Raw genomic sequence first — 26,945 nt, forward strand, 5'->3', positions numbered from 1 at the left:
TATATCCTTCGTGCTATTCACTGACTATTAATAGTTTAAATATATTCAATATTAACTGCCACTTTGCGCTGTATTTTACAGAATGTTTATTTTAACCCCTCATTACCCATTTTTGACTTACACCACTTCTGCTCTGAAAATAAAATTAGGCCTACATTTTCTGAGTTAATTGAAGTTACAATTTTTTCAACAAAATTGTGTGTTCATTTATTTGTTCTTACCTACGTCATATTAACAGTAAGCGCATGTAAATTACGTATTATATAGGTAGGATAAGTTAAAATTAGGCATTATGTGTGAAAACTGGAAATTTAATGTAAAATGCGGTAAACTTGCCATAAAATTTAAACCATAACATCAGCACTATTTTTGACTCAAACTAATAAAAAAAATACCCGTTCTTAAGAAATGGAAAAATAATGAACTTCATATTAATGTTTAAATCATCCCCTTTTCTTTATTTTCAAATTTACCTCAGCGGCCGAGTTTACTCCAATTTGCGGTATGCAAAATCGTTAATTTCTCAGGAAATAGGGAGAGGAGTTCACCACGCGATGTACCCTACAAGATATGCCCTACAATTTTGAAGCTACTAATTTTTACTCTTCTCACAGGAAATACAATGTTCCAATGATTCATAAATATATTTAGGAATGAATTGAATTAACCGTCCACGCACGAACAATTATATTATTTCAAACCATGATACGTGATCAGAGCCATGATTCAGTTGTAAGGAGCAGAAAGAATTACGTTTATTTCCAGGTTCTGAAACTTGTAGATTAACTGCGTGTGAAATTCTTCCAGGATGCTAAAGTAGAATTAATAAGAACCATATACACTTACTGTATAGCATAAAAATATAAAATAAATTACACAAAACCCGTTTTCTGATGTGTTATCATTTGTCGTGTGCACACTTTTAACTTGGCTGCCGCTAGAGGGCTACTGTCGCGCCAGCTGTCAAATGTTGGCATATTTGATACGTATGAGTTGCGTGACTGTGTACCGTTGCTTACGGGATTATACAAGCTGGCGCATAGCACGATCGAGAGTAGGTCTCTGTGAGTCATGACAATTTCTGCCGCTAGGTTCGCCTCTCTGCCCTATGAAATGATGAATAGTACCATTACAAAGCATTGTGCATCGTGAAAATAGTTCGATTAATTGTGCATTACTGATTGAATACGAATATTATAAATACGCCAAGCATATTACAATGTTATTTGAAGTTTGTTCTGCTAAGTTATATTCGAAAATTGTCTGTGTTTTGCTATGTGAAGAACTCTGTACCAGCAGGTCGTATCTTTATAGGTTAAGGTAAATGTCAAAGTTCTCTCATATAACAAGCAATGCTATGTTAAAAGTGGCGAATTGCATTTTCCGACTCTCGAATGATGTGACCCGAAATGTAAAATAATTTCATGCATTGTTTCACTTACCAAGCATTACTGATATAGGCCTAATGAAAATGTGAACGACGTGATGTAAACATTGAAGATAATGTTGTTACTGTTTTCCCTTTCTCTTTTAGAAAATACCGATAAAAGTAATGAATTATCTTCATGCTGTACTTATTAGGTAATTAATGTGTATTTGTCTGTATTTTAGACCTGTGTATTGTTACGTAATTATCAGTGAATTAGGTTAGAGAACTTAACAAGGTTAGTATGAGATTAGGTAATGCACCTCAAACTGTAACTAATAATGGCTGCTGCCGAAATAGGCTGAGGTGGTTATCGTGTGAAACAAATTATATCTGGAATATCTAGTTTTATTATATACGGATACGTAAAGTTTTTTTTTTTTTTTTTTTTTTTTTTTTTTGTTTTAGCATGTGTTTGTAATTTTGTGAGGTTATGTCTAGCCTAATTTCTTTTTATTCTTGTATCATTACCAATACATTCATTTATTTTATATTCATTTCAGGTGTTACATCTATGGTGGCAACTCTACTTATGTTAGGATATGAAGTAACAGTATATATTCAACTTCATCATTTGCTAAAAATTAAAGAAAACTGTGTGTTCGACTCATTCCATCGTCATTTCTTCTTATGTATGTGAACCACGTTCGTTCTAAAAGTGCTACAATAAATGAACACTATAGACAACGTGATGGAACAATTTACAAGTTACTGTTAAAATGCTCAACATTTTCAAGTGGTGCTATACCCATTGTTTCAAAATGTACATACATATTTTTACATTTCTATAAGAGGTGTCATAAATTATTTCAGCATATTTGTAAATTCTTCAAAATTAATTCTTCTAATTAATACCATAAAGTAATGAAATAATATAGCCTAGGCCTATATGTGTGATTTTATACTACCGGTATTGATGTTGATCTTGGTAAATTAATCCAACTTCACAGTGTTGTCTTTTGTATTGTGGTTCATAACAATTATAACAGTATGTACGTGGAAATGTTTTTAAAATAATAAATTCTAGCCCATGATTTTAAGTGGTCGTTTCAATGGGAGGTTATATTGGAAAGATGATCACAAATGGATAATTTACTGCAAGATACAAGAACTGAATATAAGTGAGTGTTCCGTTGAAAGTGAAAGTGAAAATTTCGTTTTACAAGAGCTAAGTAGGCGTACACGCACTAAAATACTACAGCGTTTACTATTACTATGCTCAATAGATTAATCAGTAGGCCTTTTTCACCACTGCAAGAAAAAATCGCGCAATAATTATACTTCTCAGTTATTGTGACGTCCGTATTTTTTTAAAAAGAGAGGGAAAAGTTAGGCCTTCTTGCAAATGCGTAATTATGAATTCAAGGAAATTAAAGATAATGCAGTACCTTAATTAGTTGCAATATCTTATTTAATAACAATATTAATAATATTAGGTGAAAAGGGTAGGCTATAGTGCGTATATGTAAGATGTCAAGTTAATTTATTTCCGGAAATGTTTGGTGTATGAACTGAAGTACAGAGCAGACAGTCCCTCAGTTTATATGTAATATGTTTTAATATCAAGAATGACAGCCTTTTATTGTAATATAATTGAGGAGTAGAAGTTTGCAAATTACGTCTATTGTCCATAAAATATTGTACGAAGCATTTAATAAGCAATGATGAGTCCTTTAAATGTCCCAAATGTCAATGTCTTTTAAGTGTTCTGCTATGAATATATAGGGCAGAACAGCGCTCCGAGCGGCGGAATTGGCATTACGAGGGAACCACTTCAGACTCGTTTTTCAAGCTCTATGCGCCAGCTTGTATAATCTCGTAAGCAACGCTGTGTACTGAGTACGGAGCAGATTTCGATAGCGATATTTTGTCACAGATAATTCGCGTCATCAGTCACAGGTTTATATGTGACAAAAAAATACCTGTGACAAAATATCGGTTTGTGAAATATCGGCAATCTCTACCCCGAAGTGAAGTGAAGTGAAGGTTACGGTATTGTTACAGCGATATTGTCTCTTCTAAATCGTTGGTATTGTGTATTGCGAAAATGAAAGTGGAATTATACAATGATATCTTGAAAACAATAAAGACATATAATGGACCAGGACGTAAATGTGAAAAATTACTACGGGAGAAATATCCTAAGTATGAAACGTTGAAAAAGTTATTATAACCTTCTTGACATAATGATATAGTGGGAAAATTTCAGTATACGAATTCCTCACTGACAATTATATCTTAGAATACATCTTCTAGCAAATTACCAAACGAGCAGATTTGTCTGCGTTTGTTGAATGCGTATCGTCATGCTTACGAAAAGACACTTCAGTTCCAATAATTTATTCTGTGTGCACAAGGTTGGAATTTTGAAGTAAGAGGGAAAGGAAGGAATCCGTGTTCTGAAATTTATCCAAGAATTATGTATACATATATACTAATTTCTCTGTAATTAAGACAAGTTAAATTTTCTTTCCCAGGATTTCGTTTTGTATGTACCAGTAGTTTATATATTTCTTGCAGTGGATGTAATTTAAAGCATGTGACTTCAAACAGTTCTAATGCAAGTTGTATAAGGTCATTTCTTTCCCCTCAAATCCTACCTAACCTCATCATTGACAGTGGAACTGCATGCCACTAATCTATCTTATCATCTAACTCTACCAAACCTTGTCACTGACAGTGTTGTTACTAATCTATCGCATCAAATCGTACTTAGCCTCATCACTGACAGTGGTACAAAGTTACTTGTCACTTATGTTGCATCTACACTGTTCAATTTTCCATCGTTTACGCATTGAATCTGGGGAGAATATTGAAAGAATCAAGTTGAAAACGCACGTTCAATTAAGATGCATATAGATTTCTTGTCTACATGGTGCGCCGTGTTGAACGTCATCTTCACTATTAATACGTATATGTGTTTACTTAATATCCTTCTGAGTCCTGAGAGTATAGTATATTATACCTTACTTCATACTCATACATAATTATGATATAAGTTAGACTATACAGGGCTCCTACAAAAGACCTTTCCGGTTTCGAAAATATGTAATTTACGTTGGATGAAAATAGTACCAATGGAAAGAGAAACTAAAAAAAAATGTGTAAAAAAATTTAAAAAGTTTAGTTGTGGGAACATTGTTTTGTCCACACCTGTGTAGTAGCGGTTAGCGCGTATGGCCGCGAAACCAGGTGGCCCGGGTTCGATTCCCAGTTAGGACAAGTTACCTGGTTGAGGTTTTTTCCGGGGTTTTCCCTCAACCCAATGTGAGCAAATGCTGGGTAACTATCGATGCTAGATCCCCTGACTCATTTCACCGGCATTATCACCTTCATGTCATTCACACGCTAAATGACCTAAGATGTTGATAAAGTATCGTAAAATAACCTACTGAAAAAACATTGTTTTCCTAGTTGGTGACACTGTCTCATAATAGCGCGTATAAACAAACTTGTTTATTGTTGAGTCGAAATGGTTGCTGTAGAGGACAGAAAAGCTTTTTGTGTGCTTGATTTTCATGTGAACAAGTCTGTTATTAATGTGCAGCAGCATTAGGCTACCGAACAAAGTTTGGTGCAGATCCACCCAAAATCCAGGCAAAATTCATCGCAAGCGGTTGCGATTTCATCCATACTGACTACAATTGCTGCAAGCCCTAAAACCAGAAGACGAAAGTGCTACGAAGAAATTTATGCATAAGTCTGAAGATTTTAATTGAAAACAATGATTAATTTATTCGTTCCGTGGTATTTTCTGATGAAACCACTTTTCATCTTTCTGATAATGTGAGCAGACATAACTTCAGAATCTGGGGGTCGGAAAATCCGTGTAATGAAACTTGACTATAGGCTTGATGTGTGCCGTGTTACCAAGGGACACATTGAACATCTGTAAGGTAAGGAACTAAACTTTTTGAGTTTCTCTTTTCATTGATACTATTTTCATGCACCTCAGATTCATAGAAGTAAATTTACATGTGTTCGAAACCGGAAAGGACTTTTGTAGGAGCCCTGAATGTGCAGACCCGAAGTTTAATATATTAGATAGATAGATAGATAGATAGATAGATAGATAGATAGATAGATAGATAGATAGATAGATAGATAGATAGATAGATAGATAGATAGATGGACAGACAGACAGATTGATTTATTCGTTCCATAATATTCTTACATTTCCTTTATAGCATAGAATAAAGAACATGTCCAATTGTTACGCAATACATAGGCTATAAAATGCAAATATGAAATATATACAGAATTAATACCTTAATAACAGTAGTATTTTATACAATGTACAGTAATATGTTTACCATTTAATAGTTTTAAAATACTTACACAGTACTGTGAAATGTCAAGAATTGATCTACAGAATAGAAAGTGTGAGATATTAAGTCATTTTTTTAGTTTTACCTTAAATAATGCAGGGTTTTGGCTATGATTCTTAATGTCTTCGGGAAGACTATTGAACATTTTTATGGGTTGGGGACAACTCGCCACAGAGGCAACTCGCCACATAATTGAAATTCGTATCAAAGAGAATTCGCCACATAATTGAAATTCGTATCAAAGACAATTAGCCACACATTAAAATTCAAGGCAACACTCAAATTTGCAACAATTTGTAATATATTTCTATGGTAACACAAGACAAATCTAGAAGCTGTAAACTAATTCGGAACTATGGTGGAAGAAATTCGCTTCACAAAATCAGAACGAGGCTCTGACAAATTAACATATCTTGGCTACATGTACATGAGACTTAGAGAAAATAAGAATGGAGTTGTTTGGCACTGTGACATGCGTGGAGGGTGTAATGCAACAGTCATGTTATCAGGAGATGGAAGCAGAGTCGTCAAAGAACCGTCTGAACACAAGAATCATTCTGCAAACTGGGGAAGGATTAAGACAAAGGAATGTGTAGAGAACATGAAGGCAAGTTGAACCGGCGGACAACATGAAAATTATCATGTTAGTCTTCGTTCCTTCAATCATGCTGCAACTTTACTCTATACATGTCAATGCACAAGGGGAATGGATGTCTGTAGTAATGATGCTGATGGAACGGAAAACCAGGGCGGCATATGAAACACTCTTTCGAGTATTGAAACGAGAAGTAGGGCAATGTTTTGAAAATCAATTAAACCCAAGATTCATATCTAGCCTATAACTGTTATAAACGTAATCAAAAGTGAATTTGATGGAGTTAAGGTAGCTGGTTGTCTTTTTCACGTAGCCCAGTCTTTCTGGAGATGGCTTCAGACCGAAGATTTGGTGCAGCAATATAATGTTGAAGAAAATTCAAAATTGAGGGCACAGTTCCACTCACTCGTCTCGCTAACTTTTGTTCCAGTAGAGGATGTCAATGAAGCATTTGACCAACTTCAGGAAACAGTGGAAGGTGATCTGATTCGGGTATTTGATTTTGTGGAAGATAACTACATTAAAGGGTGACGACGTGGACGAGGCAGACAACAGCCACTCATTACACCTGATACTTTGAACTGCTACAATCGTGTCATTGGAAATCTGCCAAGAATTACTAATACATGCAAAGCTTGGCACAGGAGGTTGAACCTATTAATGGAGAAAGCGCATCCTTCCTTGTATCACGTGCTGGAGCAACTGCAGTTGGAAGTGGAAGAAGTGGACAGATGCATAGAGTGATTGGAAGGTGGTCATTCTCCTACCAAAAAGAAGCAGAAATATATCGACATGGACAGACGAATATCATGTATAGTTGAAGAATACCCGCGGTACTAGGCAGAAGGCACCGTCATCCGGTACTTGAGAGCTGTAGGCCACAACCTAGCAAGACATTTTACACGTACATAGTAATTCACATACTTAGTGGAATTTACATTTATTACTCTCTGTATCCATTCGCACAATATAGAGCTTCTGGAACTCATGATTTATCTTTGTACCTCAGTGTGGCAAATTGTCTATCTGTGGCGAATTGTCTCTATTACCAATTTTCTGTGGCCAATTGTCCAGAACCGCATTTTTATCGCCATGTAATGTACTCCCCTTTGATAGCATGATAAATTTGATGATGGTGTATGAAAATAATTCTTTCTGCGGGTATTTATACTATGTATGGCTGAATTAGTTGGCAAATTTTCTTTATTACATAAGAGGAAATTTATTATAGAGTATATGTACTGATTTGTTAAGGTCAGAATCTCTAACTTTTTAAAAAATAATCTACATGATTCTGTAGCCTTTGCTCCAACTATTATTCTAATGGCTCTTTTTTGTAATAAGAATACAGTAAAACCTGTCTAAAGCAGCCATCTGAAGTAACCTTGTAAAATGGCCGTTTTATCAGGTGGCTGCTTGATTAAGGTTGCGTTTTTTTATGAATCAGCATGAAAAGACTGAATTTCATTGACTTTTTAGTACTGTGCGCATACAACAATCATTTGTATTAATGTCAGCCTCTTCCATTCTTGCAACTAGCCTTTTCAAAACTCGCTTGCGGTACCTCAATTTAAATGACTAGATAATACTTTGATCAAGGGACTGGAGGTGTGATGTCGTATTTGGGGGAAGAAACACCAATTTCACTGATCACATTGCGATTTTGTTATTTAATCTTGGAATTGAAATCGCATAGCTAATTCTCAAACAATGATAATGTCATCCAAGTTTTATTGTTGGCAGTCCACTTCACCCCCAATAAGCCCATGTCATCATTTTTCAAACATCTCGGTTTCAACGATTTCCCTATCATTAAGAGTGGTTCTTTTTATCCTGCAGCATTAAAAAAATAAAGAGCAGGGTTATTCTGTCTTTTGCCAACTTCCTACCTTTACACTCTTTTTTCTTAAAACTTAAAGTTTTGTTAGGGAGGGCCCTGGAAAAAAAAAACTGTTTCGTCAACATTGTAAATGTCTCTGAGTTCATATTCCGCAAGAATTGAAGGAAGTCTATTTTTTCCATTACATTGGTTGCAATGTCACCTCCTTCACCAGACACAGAACGAAATGCAATGTTATGCCGTTTTCTAAAGCACTCTAACCACCCATTACTAGCAATAAAATTGCTTACATTGAGTTCTTTGGCAATTTCAAGAGCTTTCTCTTGAATCATAGGCCCACTTGCTGGAAATTTCTTCGCCCTCGCACACTTGAACCATTCATAAATGAAATCATTCACATTACTAAACACAGATTCTCTTTTCCTTTTTGGCCACCACGCAAATTTTTCTCCATTCTTTCAATATTTCATCTTTATTCTTAATTATACCGTTTATGTGTGTCCTTTAACATTTGAATATTTCTGCAATTTTTCTCGCAGATGTTCCCTTCTCACTTCTTCAATCATTTTTCTAGATATATTATTAGACATGATTTCTCTCTCAAACTAACTTCACAGTTCCTCTGAATCAACTGAATGAAAAGAAGACAAATTCGTAAAAGCTGGTCCAATAGACAATAGAGAAAGGTAGAAAGAGGAGAAAAAATATATAAAAATTCGAATGGTTAATTATTGACCTAAAACATACTGTGACATTTTCGATAGAAAAAGTCCGTGTTTCAATCCTTTAAAAACCGAGTAAGAATTTATGGCTGTGCAGGGTCGGAGTGGAAAGTGACAAAAGAGTCATAAGGCAGTAATCAACTAACCCCAAGATATTGAGGTGTACTGTTGTACACTTAGGTATTGTCCTCTCATATTGTTTCCTGTTCTCTAACCATCGAAAAAATAGGCCAGACAGTATCAGTGAAAAGATTTTTTGTTGGACAGTGACTGTTATAGTCAGGTTCCAATCCAAATAGACCCTGGCCGCTGGCCGGCGCATGAGAGAATTTGTATTGATCTTATGGAAAATTCAATTGGTTCCAGAGAAAATTGGTCTTTTGGCCAGGTGGCCGTTTAAATGAAGTGACCGCAAAGGCAGCTTTCACTGTATATTTTTACTATCTGCAGAATTTCCCCAAAATATTATTCCTTAGGACATAATGAAATGAAAATAGGGAAAATATATTGATAATAAATATTGTCTTTAAGATACTGCTGTTTAGAAATTGTTGTAACGACCTAATTGCGAAGCATGCTGAGCTAAGTTTGGGGGTTATTTCTTTGATATGATTTTTGCAATTTATTGTATTATTAATATGCAAACCAATAAATTTGGTTGTTGATGTTTCTAGTAGAGGTATATTGTTGATAGTTGTGTCTAAAGTTTCAGAGATTAAATTTGAAGTGGTTTTAAATTTAATTATGTTAGTTTTATTAATGTTTAATGCTAGTTTATTGGTTGTAAACCAGTCATACATTTTAAGGAGAATTGTTTCTGTTTTATATTTGAATGTGGCAAAGTTCTTGTCTGTAATTATGATACTTGTGTCATCTGCAAATAGTATAGGATAACCTATTCCTTTTATTATTAGAAAAAGAAGAGGCCCTAATATAGATCCTTGTGGGACCCCGGTATGAACATTTCTCCATGTTGAAGTAGATTTAAAGGAGTTGCTGAATGTGTTGATTTCAACTTTTTGATCTCTTTTTAGGAGATATGACTCAAACCACTGGTATGCTATGCTGTTAATACCATATTATTTTAATTTTTATAGTAGAATTTTATGGTTAATACAATCGGAAGCTTTAGAGAGATCACAGAATATCCCTCCTACTTGTAATTTTTTATTAATAGCTTCCAGAATTTTATCAGTTAAATTAAACGTCGCATGCTCAGTTGATTTATTCTTTCTGAATCCAAATTGTTCCGGAATGAGAATGTTGTATCTATCAAGATGATGATATACTCTCTTATAGGCCTATATATATTTTTCGAAGACCTTTGAGAAGACTGGTAGAAGGGATATGGGCCTGCAGTTTTCGGGTGAGGTTCTATCCCTTTTTTTGAATAAAGGAATAACAACTGAATATTTCAGTCGCTTTGGAAATACACCATTAAACATTGAAAAGTTACATACATAAGACAGGGGCTTGGCTATTATTTGTGAACTGGCTTTTAATATTTTACTTGTAATTTCATCATATGCCGAGAAATTTTTAGACTTTAATTGCTTTAGAATTGTAATTATTTCTTGTGGATTTGTTGGAAGAATTTGAATATTTGGGAAAGTTCCAGGAATAGATACTTTCATACAATAGATGGCATTATTATTATTATTATTATTATTATTATTATTATTATTATTATTATTATTATCATCATCATTACCGGTATTATTATTATTATTATTATTATTATTATTATTATTATTATCATCATCATCTATCATTTATCATTATCATTATCATTATTATTATTATTTGGGATGTTTAGGTTATCAGTTATTGAGAGAAAGTGTTTGTTGAATATGTTCGCAACTTCTGTTGTATCTGATGTTTTTCTATTATTTGTTACAAGAGTGTAACTTTGTTCTTTACTTCTAAACTTTCCACTTTCTTTTTTTATTATGTTCCAAGTTATTTTGATTTTATTATTTGAGTTTAGAATAATTCCGTTATAGTAAAGTTCTTTGGCTTTTAAGATTACTTTGTGTAAAAATTTAGAGTACTTTTTAAAGTGAGCTATTAATTTGGGGTCATTACTATTTCTACTTAATATATAGCCTCTTAGTTTTACATGAGATTTTTATGCCTTGTGTAATCCAATTGCTTTAGATGTTTTGAGAATTTTTGTACTTTAAGAATGTATTATGAAATGCATTGAATTTACTATTCATATCACCATTATCATATACTGATTCGCAGGTTTTATTTTTTAGTTTAGCTTCAAAGTCCTTTAAAGATTCTTCATTTATGACCCTTAACCTAAATTTATTTGGGTGTTTTGATGCAGGAATACTATCGTTTATGCTTATTAGTTGAGCATCATGGTCTGAAAGACCATTTATAATGGGAACTGTCTGGTAACTATCTAATCTATCTTTTCTTATAATTATATTATCACTTGCAGAAATCGATCTTCTTTGTATTCTAGTTGGAAAGTTGACCGTATGTATTAAATTGAAGGTTGCTAATAATGTGTTAAATTCTTATTTTTTAGTGTTCTCAGTGAGATAGTCAATATTTAAGTCTCTGCAAAACATGTATTCGTGTTTTTTTTTTTTCATGTATGTGTTGTAATGTATTTTCTAGTAGATGAAGAAAATGTTTGAAATCTCCAGAGGGTGACCTGTATAAACCTATAGCTATAAGATTACCAGATTTTAATTCTAATTCTACCGCACATAGCTCTAATTCTTTTTCTCTGCTAAATTTTGAAAGGTGGATATTATTGAAATTTATATCGTTTCTAATAAATATGTATAGTTGTCAAAATAAAAAGTGGCCGCTCTCCAGAAGCAAAGTTCCCTTTGAGTATCTTCGCTACAGTTCGGAGACAGGCGATGTTACATGTTGTTATATCATGTTGCCTGATATCTACAGTTATAATTAAAGTATTTTTTGTGTTATTTGATAGCGTAATGGTAGCATTCTGGCCTCTTATTCATGAGGTCCTGCGTTCGAATACAACCTCGTGCTCTTTGTTATTTTTTTTTGTTTTGTTTTTAAGAGGGAGATACAAAATATACATATTTGCTCCTTTCCCTTTTATGATTATTTTAGTAATTAACATCAGGTTCATGAATGTATTATGCCATGCCTTTATCATTACTTATTATGACATTATGGCTGCAATGAAAAGAAAAAAAAAAAGATTTTATTCTCAACAAAAATATCTTTCGTGGCATAAACAAAAGAAACTTACTGGCATCTGCCTTAGAACATTCAAACAATTAATCGTTCAAAAAACAAAACAAAAAGCTACGATTCAATATATTTAATCTATCTTTCCCACATCTCGATCATATCTTGCATTCGATTATTTTTTTACGACGCTTTATCAACATCTTGGTTATTTAGCATCTGAATGAGGTGAAGGTAATAATGCCGGTGAAATGAGTCCGGGATCCAGCACCGAAAGTTACCCAGCATTCTTGCAGTCGAGTGGGCATGCAATCGACTAGAGTCTTTTCAAATAACTACTATTCTCGGCCACGACATTCCAAGCATCCTGGACATACATAAGCGTTCTGCCCATGGGCAGGTCTTTCACTGCAAACCCAGCATTCTCCAATCTTTCCTATTTTCTGCTTAACTCTTAGTCTCTGCACATGATCCACATATCTTAATGTCGTCTATTATTTGATATCTTGTTCTGCCTCGAACTCTTCTCCTGTTCACCATTCCTTCCATTGCATCTCTCAGTAGGCAGTTTCTTCTCAACCAGTGACCCAACCAATTCCTTTTTCTCTTTCTAATCAGTTTCATCATCATGCTTTCTTCATCCACTTTTTCCAACACAACTTCATTTCTTATTCTGTCTGTTCACTTCACACGTTCCATTTTTCTCCACATCCACATTTCAAATGCTTCTATATGTTTCTCTTCATTTCATCATAATGTCCATGTTTTTTCCTCATACAGTGCCACACAAAACACTTCACTAGTCTGTTCCTTAGTTCTTTTTCCAGAGGTCGCAGAAGATGCTTCTTTTTCTGTTAAAAGCTTCCTTTGCTCATGTTTGCGGTTTTTCTTGGGAAGGATAAATGCGTTAACTTCCCGTTGCTTTCCGCACACCACTGTCCCATTTGAATCTTAATAGATTCTAGGGGGGCCCAAGCGTGGCGGTGAAGAGAGTGGATTTGACTAATTGGGCCTCCGGACGTCACCGAAATTCACCGCAAGGGTTAAATATTAGTTCTATCAGGATTTTTGACCCGATCAGATACCGGGAAATCCCAATTAGCCTTTGTCCTCCGCATCCTGGACGAACTTCTACAAATCATCAGAAAATCTGGAGGGGAATTGGGCCAATTTTTCCGCAAATGCTTCTTTACTTGTGCCCTCGTAGTTCAGTCGGAAGAACTTCGGAATTTTGATGTAAACGTCTGAGGTTCAATTCCTCGTCACTCCTTTTCATTTTATTGTGTTTGAAGATAATATAATGTAATAATGTAAAAAGAAAAAACTAACACCAGTATTATGCAACTGTATTGTTCCAAACCTAATATTAAATTTATGTTATTTATGTCGCTAAAGAACGATAATGGAATATAAATGATAAATTGAATATTATTTATATTGCTAACAACGATAACATAATATAAATGATAAATATCGGTTTGTTTAATTAATATAAGATATTATATAATATATAATTAATTATTTAAATAAAATTACCTATTTTACAAAGAAAAAGGTTATTTATATTACAATAATTTCTTATATAAATTCAGAGTACTTATATCGCAAAAGAACGATAACAAAATATTAAGGTAACTTGAATATTATTAATAATGCGAAAGAACGGTAACAATACAAATTATAATTTGAATATTATTTATATCACTAAAGAACGATTAAAAAATAAAGAAGCTTGAACAAGGCCCGAACTCTCAACCTTTCAATCAGTGAGCGAGCACTCTACCACTGGTCTACGAGACGCAGATATGAAATAATTCCATAGTCCCCTAACTGCTTCTACAAGGACATGCATCGTGTAACATTGCTGTGACCCGAAGTGGACTTAGAAAATTTTCGCTGTTCATGAGTGTGGCCACTTTTTTTTTTTTTTGACAACTGTACACACCTCCTTTCTGTAGATTCTGTCTACAATAGCTATCTCCTAGTTTGTATCCTTCCAGTGAATGTGCTGATAATTCCTGCTGTTTCATATGATGTTCAGTGACGCATATTATATATGGGTTTATTTGTTCTATTTCTAAGAATGTTAATAACTCTGGTGACTTGTTTCTAAGGCTTTGTATGTTTTGATGAAATAAACTAAACTGATTTCCAGTATCTTTTGCTTTTGAATTTGAATTAAGCCTACAACATTTATGATTTGTATTTATTTCACTGTTCTGATTACCTGTAGGCCTACTTTCTTTTTCTAATTTATATTTTACCCTAAAAAAGGAGATGCCTTATGATGAACAGCAGGAATTATATTGGTAATCACTGGAATCCTACCCTATTAGCTATCAGATGCGAAAGCTTCTTCTTGCCTCTAGAATTCAAGTGTAGGCCATGAGATGTATAATCATCTCTCTTAATGCTACATACCTCTATCACACCAATATGAGAGGCATTGGGTTTGATCAAGGCACGTCCAAGTCATGCATTCATATTCCTCACCCTCCTATGAAGCCACGGCTTGTCATACCTGTCAAAAAGCTCCACTACCTCCACATTTGTGTGGCTGCTGTCCTTACTTCTGTTCTCTAGATCTTTCTCAACAGAGTACTGCCCGTGTCTCACTTCCTGAGCTGAGAGCTCCCTAGTGCTTATAGCCACGCCTCTTAGGTCTGCTCGGACTGTCACTGTAGTTGCAGTGTGTGGCACGGTAGCATGTTACATGTGCTGAAAACATTATCTTATACCATTCCAGGGGTCTTAACTGTTTATAATACTAGATACTCTAATCGTGATTACCACTATCGCTATTATCTCTAATGGCGATTTCCGAAAATATATGTCCATACTAGGTCACTCTTCGTTCAGTCTGGACAACTGCTGAAGTACCATAGAAGAGCGGTTCTCAAAGTATATTGCCAGTCTCCGTGAGTCTTATATGGTTTTAAATTTTATTTTATAGTCTGCTTAAAAATATATAAAAATTACGAAAATGTGAATCAATAATAACATGAAACATCATCGATAATAATAATAATAATAATAATAATAATAATATGCATATTATTAGCGTAACATTATTATTACGATTGTTATTATTATTATTATTATTATTATTATTATTATTATTATTATTATTATTATTATTATTATTATTATTATTATTATTATTATTATTAAAGATCTAAAACGGAAAATAATACTTATCAATTTCATCACTGGATTGTTAGCGTATGTGTCCATTAAAACAAAACCGAAACAGACAAAATGCAGATGTATAAATGAGACTACATCTTTCCGCCATAAAACCAGATTGCAGGCTTAAAAACCAAACACATTCGTCCTACTGAACAGAGTAAAATTGAGATACTAGCTTTCACTTGTCTGTTAATTATTAAATACTAATAAAGTACCTATTACAAGGATTCCGCGGTTACACTTAAGGTTAAAAGGGCTTTTGCGGTGGAAAAAGTTTGAGAAAAGAGTTTATGGATGAGTACACACAACCGAGATCGTGATTAGGTCGATAATATCTAGTAGAGACTGTAATTTACCATTGATATTAGTGTTTAGAATTGATGAAAAGGACAATTTATTTTGTGAGGGAAAAGCCTATATATTCGCTTGTCGATGGTTGATTTTGCTCCATAGCTAACGAAAGGAATACTGAAAAGACCGACGTGTTGAACACAGGGTAGTACTTGTACGACCTCCCACTTTCTCTCTCTGCGTCTCGCCCCGCAAAGAATCAGTTCAGGAAGAGAGACACAGGCAGTAACTAACATCTCTATCCAGGCTGTTCCCTGGCCCACCCACTATTACAATATGATCCCTCTTGGTAAAACCAGAAGATAGTTTTACCAGATCTTTTGTAACATGAGTAAGTCCAGCACTAGGTTTTACTAGGCTACAAATCTCATAGTCAGTCCCTAATTCCCTTTCAACAGGTTTGCTATTCCCCTCCCGTGACTGCTTCCCAGTACAATACTTTACTTTTCCTATCCTCATCTTCAGCAGAAGCCTGTTGTGGAGGATTTAGGGATGGCTGATCAACTTCCATTGTTTCTAAAACATTGAATCTGTTGGTCAACTTTATTTCACTAACATTCTCAGCAGAGGACCTTCTCCTCCTTTCGTCTGGATACAACCTTAAAATCAGGCAAATCTGAATTGAAAGTTGAAGTAACATTTCTACTTCCCAATTGAATTTTGAAAAGTTCCAGCTCATATCATAGGTTGGCGATGATTTCCTCCTGTTTTACAACTAATGTTTTATAGTGACAGAGTTCACATGACCAATTATCACATAGACTAACCTCATCATTATTATACCTGTAAGCTGCAGAATTTTTTTCAGCATTTTTCCTCATGTCAGTGACATTCATTTTTGAAGTGTAGAATTATATTGAACTTTAAAATTAAACAACAGATGCCTCAGGACTCAGGAGGATATTAATTATCAATCCAAAACTTAGGCCTACTTTATTCTCAAAATTGTAGTTTTTTTTTTATTTTACTTGGTTATTTAATGATGCTGTATCAACTACGAGGTTATTTAGCATCGATGGGATTGGTGATAGCGAGATGATACTTGGCGAGACGAGGCCGAGGATTCGCCATAGATTACCTGACATTTGCCTTATGGTTGGAGAAAACCCAACCAGGTATAATCAGCCCAAGCGGGATTCGAACCCGCGCCCGAACGCAACTCTGGATCGGCAGGCAAGCGCCTTAGCTGACTGAGCTGCGCCGGTGGCTAAAATTGTAGTTGAACAGTCCTGAGGCACTCATATGTGCTATATCTAGGCCTACTGATAATAAAATGTAACCAAAATTTTTCTAGTAATTTTCGCTTTTACAAAAATAATTGCTGTAAATATGTATAATTAACTACCCTGAATCTGGAAATTGCATTTTTTAAATTATTGTATGTCTGTCTGTCTAGGCCTAATTATAATAGTTATTATTATGTTTGTTATCTTTTCACTCGATATTGGCTAAACTGATTTCTATGAAAATTGATGTGTAAAATAAGTTTGTTCCCACTTAGATTTTAGCCTAAGTGTCAGTAAAAATACTTGCTTTAAAAAGAGAGTTATAAGGGGGCCTGAAGTAAATAAATCGAAATATCTCGTCTATTATTGATTTTTTTTACGAGAATGTTACATAAGAAAAGATGCTCAGGAAATGTTTTTGACAAGTTTTGTTCTGTGCAAAATTTTGATAGGACTAATATTTAACGAGATAATATTATGAGTTTTAAAACAACAATGCTTTTCATGTCAATAAGTTACTGTCTCAGGTTAATATAGTGTAATAAAGAGAAAACAAATGACTCTACATTTATTTAAGGTGGCCTTCCTTTTTATACAGATATTATTGAAATCAGTTATATGCATATGTGTTTATCTATACTAACATAATTTATAAAGACAGAGTATTTGTATGTTTATATGAGGCAGTCTCTGAAAGTATTTAACCGATTTGGATAGTTCTTTCACCATTCGAAAGTGTAAGTTAGTTCCTCTAGATCAGTAGTTCCCAACCTTTTGAGTAACATGGACTCCTTGAAGTTCCTACTCCATGTTGACGGATTTTCAAAAATATTTTGCATAATTTAGGCCCATAAATATGTTCTACTCATTACATATTTTTATAATGTAGTGAATTAAGTTCCTTCACGAATTGGTAGTGATATTACATTTTAGTTTTAGCTTTTGAATACAATTTCAACCTGAAAACATAAATACAAAGATATCACATTTTCCTGAGAGAAATGAAATTTGTTTCTTAGACTTGCCATAAGGTTGTTATTGAGATGGTTGATATGGCCTGGTAGCTGGCAGTTTTGACAAGTCTGGTTCAATTGTAGATATACTCTTAAATCGCAAGTTTAGCTCAACATTAAATTTACATCTATATCAATTCTTCATGGAGACCAACAGAGAATGTACACTGGACACAAGTAAGTTGATACAGAGGACGTTTAGGTGTTGTGTTATAGATCGAAGTCATGGGGATACATGGGTGAATGCAGATAATATTGCAACAAGGTCGTTGTGGGAAGCACGATTTTTAATCACTGATTAACTTTGTAACTTCTTTAATGCGTTAATAGGTTTATCAGCCATTCTATGCAGACAGGTGTGACATTTGCCTGCTCTCTTTTACCTTTCAGCATCCTTACGTCCTTTGCCTTTCAGATTGTTCATGTCTGCAGTTCAACATTTCTTTACATTTGCTCGCTTCTTCCTATCTCTCTCCCTTGCTTTCAACAAGTAAACGTTTTTGGCTTCTTCATTTTCATTCACTTTCTTTCTCTAATTTTGTTTTGATGTTCTCCACTTTTCTCTCTTTTCTGTATTCATACACGAAGAATAAGAATAAGAAGAAAAGCATTTGAAATGTCTTATGTTTTGGAGCAAGAACAAAATTCATTCATATTTTTTAAAAACTATCCTTATTTATGAGAATAAGCCTTATGACATGAACACATACAACCACAGAAGTCTCTTATAAAATTCAATTTTATTTAATTTAATTCACTTTTCCATAGGTATAGTAAAATAAAGTTCAATAACCTCAGTCATACTTTGTAGGATGGATGTGACAGATATTAACCAGAGCTTTATTATGTCTTCATTCGGAATCAAGCAAAAGTAATATTCAGATTGTATTGACTAGTGACTCGGCCTTACTTCTGTAAACTTTTATTTCTTTTATAGTTTCTTATTAATGAATAAAATAAACTTCAGAGTAATTTTTGAGACGGGTGTAGCACACACAACTGTTACCATTAATATAATTAGAACTCATGATCTACCGCACCTGCTTTTAAAATGAGAAAGAAAACTACTGCTGCAGATAAGATGACATCAGTTCAGCTGATTGATGAAAAGAGGGAACAATTCAAGGACTTTCAACATCAATCATTTTTCACACTGAAGTTCAGCATGTGCACACTTCACATTTGTTCATAAAATAAACGCGTACACAAATTAACTAAGTTGTTGAACTTAATTCTACTTTAAAATATAAATAATAAAGGTTTATTATTATTAGTCTCCAGAAAGAAATACTAAACTTTAAAAAAGTAATCTCCAGGCTCAGTTTAGCATGGAATAGCTGCTATGAGAAATTTTACCTGGCTGGCTAATTTCGAAGTGGTATTCTTCATTGTCCAAAACCTCAAGATTTTAAGCTCGAGTCAGAAGATAATAACTAACAGCTTCTCTTCTTCTTTGACAGAAGAAATATTTTTTTTTACATAGAAGGGTTTTCACCCAATTCTTTTTTCAATTGCAGAAAGGAAAATATTCCCTTAATTTTAATGTTAATAAATCAAGATGTTCTTCATACTCCCAACAATATCAGGCAAGAGTTCATCACCATTTGTTGCTAGGAAATTACTTAGAGTGGGAAATTAATCGAATTCTCGATTGACAACACAGCTAGACCACAAGTGTAATTTCTTTATCATTGCTTTAGTCTTATCCTGAATGGTGAACACCTAAAGCTGGACTCTGAAAATTGAATTCAAACAATTTAAAAATCTAAAGTAATAGGTAGATAGACTAGACTTGCAAGCTAAGAAAAGTTCCTCAGGTGATCTCATTCCTGGTGAACTTTGTATCTCACAAGTCTGACACAAGCAAGCAAATATTCCTTCAAGCTGAGAAAAATCAGTTTTAATATTATTGAACTTACCTTGATTATAATAAGAGGTGTTGGAAATAATGTTCATCTGCTGCACCAGATCTCTGACATTTCATAAGGATCTAAAAATTTTAGTGACTTCATATGATATGGTTTTAGAGACACCAGGTTCTTGCATGAGATGGTGGAGAGATTCCTAAGGGGTGTGATACAATCTTTCCCCTATTTCATCCAGTTTTTCTTCAGTAAACTAAGTACATGCTGTGATCTTTTGCTGCTTTTATTCAATACTGACCCCGTTTCTCTAAATTTTTAACGAGGTTTCATATGGTGTTGCTATATGGAACGGTAACATTAGGAAATTTTCTTGCAAGTCGCTTTTTACCTTTCCACACTTACTCTTTTTCATATAAGTCTCTACAATGAAAATCCATTGCTCTAATGTAAATTTCTGTGGTGGTACCATGTGAGCAAGCTACTCTAACCAATCCTAAATCTAAACACTTTACTAGGACATTCAGAAGAATAACATGCAATTTAACGTCAACACAACCACTCCTAAATCTAAATATTCAAAACGTAATCTGTTAAAACACAACCATTCCTAAAACTAAATATTCAAAACACATTTTGTTGAAACACAACCACTCCTAAATCTAAACATTTCAGTAACACAAACAGAAGAATAACACGCAATCTAACGTGAACACAGCCACTCCTACAGAGACACAAAAATGGACTGCCAAGCATGTGGGAGATGGTTTGCCTCATGTTGCTAGGCCTTTGTGCCGGGAGTGTGATGCCCAAATGACCTACAGTATGTAAGCGAACTCTTTGTAGATGACAGTAATGATGACAGAATCCAGGCTGCGCTGCCTGCTAGGGGAGCAGTAGTGCATGTGGGGCTTTCAATTTGGGTTATATTCATTTAATGGATAAGTATAAGTTGAATATTAATAATTTCGGGTAGTATTCTCTGAAAAGAAAAAGGTTCTATATGTTAGTATTGAGTAGACAGCCTGTGCTATACTTGAAAATGCTAAAGCAAAAGTTTCAGTTATACCGAAACACTTCTACCTGAAGGCAAAACAAAATTTGAAGACTTAATAAGAGTGAGGAAGAACGTGAGAATCATCTACGAAATAACAATGCAAACATTTCAGTAGTTCTAGCAAGAAAAACTAGCATCGAATACTTTGAGCGACTTGCCAATAAGTGAGCTCGATCTTACCAGGCCAGAGAAAGAGAAAAGAGCACTGAATGTTCTCAGAGAAGTAACGAACAATGATAGCATATTACTAGAACTTGAGAGCATAGTCGAGAGTTAATATGTAGTAATAGTATGTTACCAGTAGCACTCCATTACGACCTAAATATCGATTATGCTCATTTTAATGATATCCAAATACGTAAAATGGATCAAATATATAATAAATTCAATTAAAAGAATGGAATAATGAGCCAAATGGATTAAGTTGCACTTCTGGAAAAGTTGTTTTTCCTGAAATTCAGGAACTCCCACAACCTATTAAAACATACTTGTAGGAGTAAATCCGTTATCAACACATGTTTGAAATAATACAGGGTGTATTTAAATTCAAACTCAAACTTAAGCTTCTAGGGATGATACAAAATACCAAAACAAACGTTTTTTTGTTAAATGACCATGGTCAGAAACTAATTATTGAATAACAAAATCTGGAACTCTACTGTAAGGAATAAAGAATACAATTGTAACTTCCTTATGACACTTATTTCTCAAAACCATTTCAATTTGTACTCATTTACAAAAACTGTTCAAAAACATGGCCTCCTGCGTCAATTCAAACTCTGCAACGACGTGTTATTGCCTGCCATACACATTCGAAGACTCCAGGCATGTGCTGCAGAGCATCAGCAAATGCAAGCAGGAGGGACTCGCGACAGGAACAGTTTGGCTGTGGCGCATGTGCGGACCTCTCATTCAGTGCCAGCATTTACTGGATTTATTTTCGTGTGCACATTCCAGATCAAATCAAGAAGTTCCCTTCATGCTCCAGTTACACTCTTACATATCCGAAGGTTAGGTTTGGTTAGTTTAGGTCTTTATTAACCAAGTCCAGGCATGCATAATTATCTCACAGCCAAACTGTTTCTGTCGCGAGCTGCATATCTGCAAGCACCCGAGCACTGAGCTCTTCCTTCAATTCAATTCGAGTATCGTACAGAGGCTCATCAAACACCCCCACACACACAAAAGTTAAGTGAATTGGCTGCGGTGGACCTATTGGATGGCCTGCTCATTCTCCAGACCCAATCCCACTTGACTTTTATGTGTGGGGCACTTGAAGAGTCTGGTGTACGATTCCAATTGAATCGAAGGAAGAGCTTGTCACTTGGGTGCTTCCAGCTGCTGATGCTCTACAGTACATTCTTGGAGTCTTAGAACTTGTATGACACGGCGTTACAGAGTTTGTATTGATGCAGGAAGCCCGATTTTTGAACAGTTTTTGTAAATGATTACAAATTGAAAGGTTTGAGGAATAAGTGTCATAAAGTAACATTACAACTGTATTCTTTATTCCTTATAGTACAGTACAGTTTGTGGTTTTGTTATTCAGTAATTAGTTTCTGATCCATGGTCATTTACGAGAAAACGTTTGTTTTGGTCTTTTGTATCATCCCTAGAAGTTTGAGTATTGAATTTAGATACACTCTGTATAAGACAATACAATACAAATGATATCATTTGGTGCAAAAAAAGTGCAAAGTCTTCTTCCAGCTGAGAGCAACAACCCTTAGTTCTTATAAATAATATATTCTGTTTCAGACGCTGATCAATTCTCTTAGGTCTAGTATTGTACCAAGTTTAAAAATACATATCAGCAGAATTAATTGAACAGATCCAGAAAGAATGCATGACAATAACAGTTACATTCATAGTTTTAAATACAACTTTGAAAATAATTCAGAAGTAAACGACTTACAACTCATAATAGACATTATTTACTAAGTAATAAGAAAGCTGTATTTGAACATATAATACATTTAGTTAATGATATTTATTTAAAACAAGTGCAGCAAAGCGCTTGGATATGGCTGTGACTTGTTACCATTTTCACCAAACAAAACAATTTTCTGTTTACTCACGGCCACTTAGAACAATCAGCTGCTCGCTACATGCTATGGTTGAACGAAATAATGCACAAGATACCCACTAGCGATGGGTAGCCTTTCAATTGCTGCATGTGCTCTCATTTTTAGTGAAAAAATTGAATGCATTTCATTCACTCTTGCATGCATTGCTTGAATGCGTGTAATTGAAAGGAAAGTTGAACTGTGTAGATGCACCTTAAGGCTGTGTTTTTGTTGGAATGATGATAAAAAAAATACCAGCAGTGGTACTAGTCTCGAGACAATCTCTCCCTTTAAACAAATGAGTGCATTTATGTTGGCGAAACGCAGCACTATGAAGTCTCGCTACTAACAAGGAAGCCAGCAACGGAAACTTGGGACTAGGTTTTCTTAGCTTGATTTTCTGGTTCTATTTATCTGTTCCACAAATAAAACCTGTAAGATGATTAATATTATTTATTTTCTTCTCTATTGTATTTATATTATTTAATTCCATAAACTATTTTTCATCTATTCCAATTAAAGCCTCAACAGAAAAAAAATCAAAATCATAAATTGAAAACTATAAGTAATTTATTTTCAGTATAAACTATAATATATTTATCATTACACTGAATAAGTAGGGCCTACTATATTAGAATTATTTATTGTACCAATAAGGCTCTGATTAATTCCATCATGACATTACATTTTGAGACCAAAAATATAATAATCATCTGGACAAATTGTTGGATGAAGTGGCAATGGAATAAAATTGAATTCTACACGTGAATAAATGGAAAATATAGTTATGGTTATGTTACAAATCGGAGATATGTTTATTTTTTATGAACGTTGCCATTTATTTTATAATAATGATAATTCTATATTATTTTAATAACTACAAGTAGTTATTAATTAATAATAAATAATTTAATTTTAATTGCTTTATAGAACACATTAACAAATTGCGAGTCAACAATAAAAATATTCACTGTCATGTTCTGTGGAGAATAATAGTAATATTTATTTATAAGAAAACTATTATTTTGTTACTACTACATTCAACTTCGTAACATGTTACACAAAGGGATGCTCAGTCAGATAATTTTTAAATACCTTCCTCACATGAGCTGCAGCTGAAAGAGAAGAGGTCTGTCGCACAAGTTTCTTTCATCGACCCTATATGGGAATGCTGTAATATCTCTCAAATTATGATGCATTCATTCTTTGTCGATAATTGCGTTGTGCAACATGCAAATTAATATTACTATGTCATTGGCAGTCTGCGCATTATTTTTTATAGCTTTAAGATAATATTCGCCATTTCTTGTAAATTATTACAAAAGCAAATTCTGCTGTTCTTCTAGCTCTAGACAGTCTGATAGGTTTCTCTTCTGAGGATCCAAATTTTGATTACTATAGTTTTAGAAGATTCAGCAGAGGATATCTTCAGGTCAGCAGTTAAAATTTATTACTCCTCCTCATGTTGCTCCAACTTAAACACACCCAGTTATTGTGGTATTATGTTGCTAGTATCATGCCTTAAACCATTGCTGGTATCTCTTATCATTGTTCCAACATAAACATAGCCTAAGAATGGTACAAATGAATTTCAGGCCCTTTATCTTTCTGTCCGTTTTATTAGCCACCTGAATACGAAACATGCTGAACTTGGCAAGATTTTACATCACTACTGATGCAAGATCTGCTACTTCTGAAGAGCAGAAATAAGTTGTGAATATTTAGAGCAGTGGTCATCAGCACTCGCTGAAATAGGTAAAGGGTAAGCAGAACCGTCCCATGTGCCCCGTCATGCAGCAAGAAGAGGTAGAGAGCATACTCGCTAGCAGCTACGAATACCCCATAGTGCATTGTTCTATGCGGGTAAGAGACGCTAGCCCCAGGGTGCTTTGTGCTGATGACCACTGATTTAGAGCATGCTACGCAGTGCATGCCCTATGCTGTTTAACAATGTGTGCTCTGTTTATTTTTTTTTACATACAGATATTGATATCAAGTTTAAAAGTTGCCCATGTTAGACTGCAAACTTGTGTATGAATGACGCTGAAGTCCGCCCATGTTAGACTGCACTACATTATATGCAAAGTATGCATCTCTGGCGAAACTGCCATATAGCCTCGAGGTGTGTAACTATCTACAGGCTTGACCTTCGCCAATACAAAAGGGAGGAATTTGTAAGGGTGTGAGAACTCGTCACTCATGTTGTCAGAAAAACAGATTACACTCTGCATGCTATGGAATGACGCACACACATTTTTGCTAGTTAGACCATACCATTTCATGGTTATCCCGACATTGACACTTTCAGTACAGTGCAATAGTCCCTATTGTTCACCATTCTAGAAGCCTTGAGTTGTGTCGGTCCAGAATTTGAATTCAGTTAGTCTTGCACAGTGCAGTGTTCAAGTGTTTTTCTTATAGTGAAGTGTATACTGTTATTTTTTGTAAAGATGGGTGAGTGTAACGAGATATGTGAATGTGATATTTGCAAAGTGTGATTATTGAACTTCGAGCAAAAACAAATAATTTTTTCTCTGGACAGACCAATAGCTAAATTAACGAAATTAATAAGCTGTAATAAGAGGGGAATAAACCGTCATTCTAACACAAAACTCTATGAGAAACACAAGTGGTTGAGAGGGTGCAAAGGATTAAAAAAAATATTTTGCTGGCCGTGTTCACTGTTCGAAATTTCGGACATTAAATCGCCATGGACCAGTATTGGCTTCTGTGACCTCAACAACCTACATACTGCCATCAGCAGACATGAAAAATCTGTTAGTCATATTAATGTATATCTTATATATGAAGAATTTGTTAAAGTAATTGTAGATCTTGCACCAAATGAACACAGACGATTGGCGGTTGAAAACCACAGTGCAAAAGTGAAGAGGAACCGCAAAGTATTGAAGTGTTTAATAAATGTCGTGTGTTTCCTCACATCTCACGAACTTCCATTTCGCGGGTATTGCGAAAACTTCGATTCACTTAACCTTGGAAATTATATTGAGCTCATTAACTTGATAGCAGAGTATGACAATTTGTTAGGTGAACATCTTAGCAACTCAACAATTTTTTCTGGCATGACCAGTGATATTCAAAACAATATAATACAATTTGTTTGTAACATTTTATTAGTGACCATCAGCAAGGAAATTCAAGCTGCTTCTTTTATAGCCATACTGTTAGACGAAGCTTCAGATGTGTCCAACAAGTGACAGCTTTCTATTATCTGTCTCCATCTGGAGACATTCAGGAGAGGTTTCTGGGTTATACGAACGTAAGTAAAGATCGTTTTGCAGTTCATTTAGCTACCCATGTCATGACAACAGTTAATGATCTGAATTGTTCCAAGAAAATTGTAGTTCAGACATGTGACGGGGCTGCAGTATTTTCTGGAATGCTGGGTGGTACACAAGCATTGCCTAGCCCATAGGCTTAATTTAGTTCTCACTCAATCTGTTAACTACATAAAAGAGTGTAAAATATTTTTCAGTAGGTACCCTTAACAGTCTAATGTCTTTCTTTTCACATTCTACTAAAAGAACCCAGTTTCTGGACGAAATTGCCACCCATCGTTTACTGAAAGTAGTACGAACTCATTGGAACTATAATGAAAGATTGATCAGGGTAATCAAAAGTGACCATGAGAGTTTCATTGCAGTTTTAATTCAGTTCTAGAAAATCCAGTTTGTTGGGATGGTGATTCTGTTGTTGCATCCAAGGATTTTCTTGCTTTTTTAGAGAATTTCGCAAACTGTTTTCTTCTTACTGTTTTTTCCGACATTTTTGGTCTTACAGAGCACCTTTATAAGATACTGAAACTAAACACATGGACATTGAGTTTGCTCTAGGGAAGTGATGGGAATGAGTAAACTGTTGTTGAAGATGAGAAACAATTTCGACGATTGCTATGATGACAGTGTTGTGATGGCTGGTCCATCACAGCAGCCAAGGAAAAAAAAGGGCAGTTCTTGACACCCCAGCAGATCCAACACTTTCCTTCTGTAGACTCTATGTCAAAATTCTTGACAACATTACCATCCAAATGAACACTCGATTTGAAATATTGTGTCGCTAAAAT

At 34.5% G+C, this 26,945-nt stretch overlaps 1 protein-coding gene across 10 annotated transcripts in view; it reads left to right on the forward strand.

The window, feature by feature from the left end:
- Positions 1 to 3,256: 3,256 nt before the first annotated feature.
- LOC138699871 (CDAN1-interacting nuclease 1) overlaps positions 3,257 to 26,945 on the forward strand; it is a 314,608-nt gene continuing 290,919 nt past the window's right edge. For 5 of the 10 annotated variants that reach the window (XR_011332113.1, XM_069826079.1, XM_069826095.1 and 2 more), the window contains exon 1: positions 3,265 to 3,571. Coding sequence is in view for 8 of the 10 variants with exons in the window: in XM_069826079.1 (XP_069682180.1) it covers positions 3,474 to 3,571 (98 nt within the window). In the remaining 2 variants the exon portion in view is untranslated. Of the gene's footprint in view, positions 3,572 to 26,945 lie in introns of all 10 variants that reach the window. The other 5 variants (XM_069826105.1, XM_069826100.1, XM_069826120.1 and 2 more) reach the window with 3 other exon arrangements.

The sequence above is a fragment of the Periplaneta americana genome, chromosome 1, assembly GCF_040183065.1.
Source record: "Periplaneta americana isolate PAMFEO1 chromosome 1, P.americana_PAMFEO1_priV1, whole genome shotgun sequence".
Lineage (NCBI taxonomy): Eukaryota > Metazoa > Arthropoda > Insecta > Blattodea > Blattidae > Periplaneta > Periplaneta americana.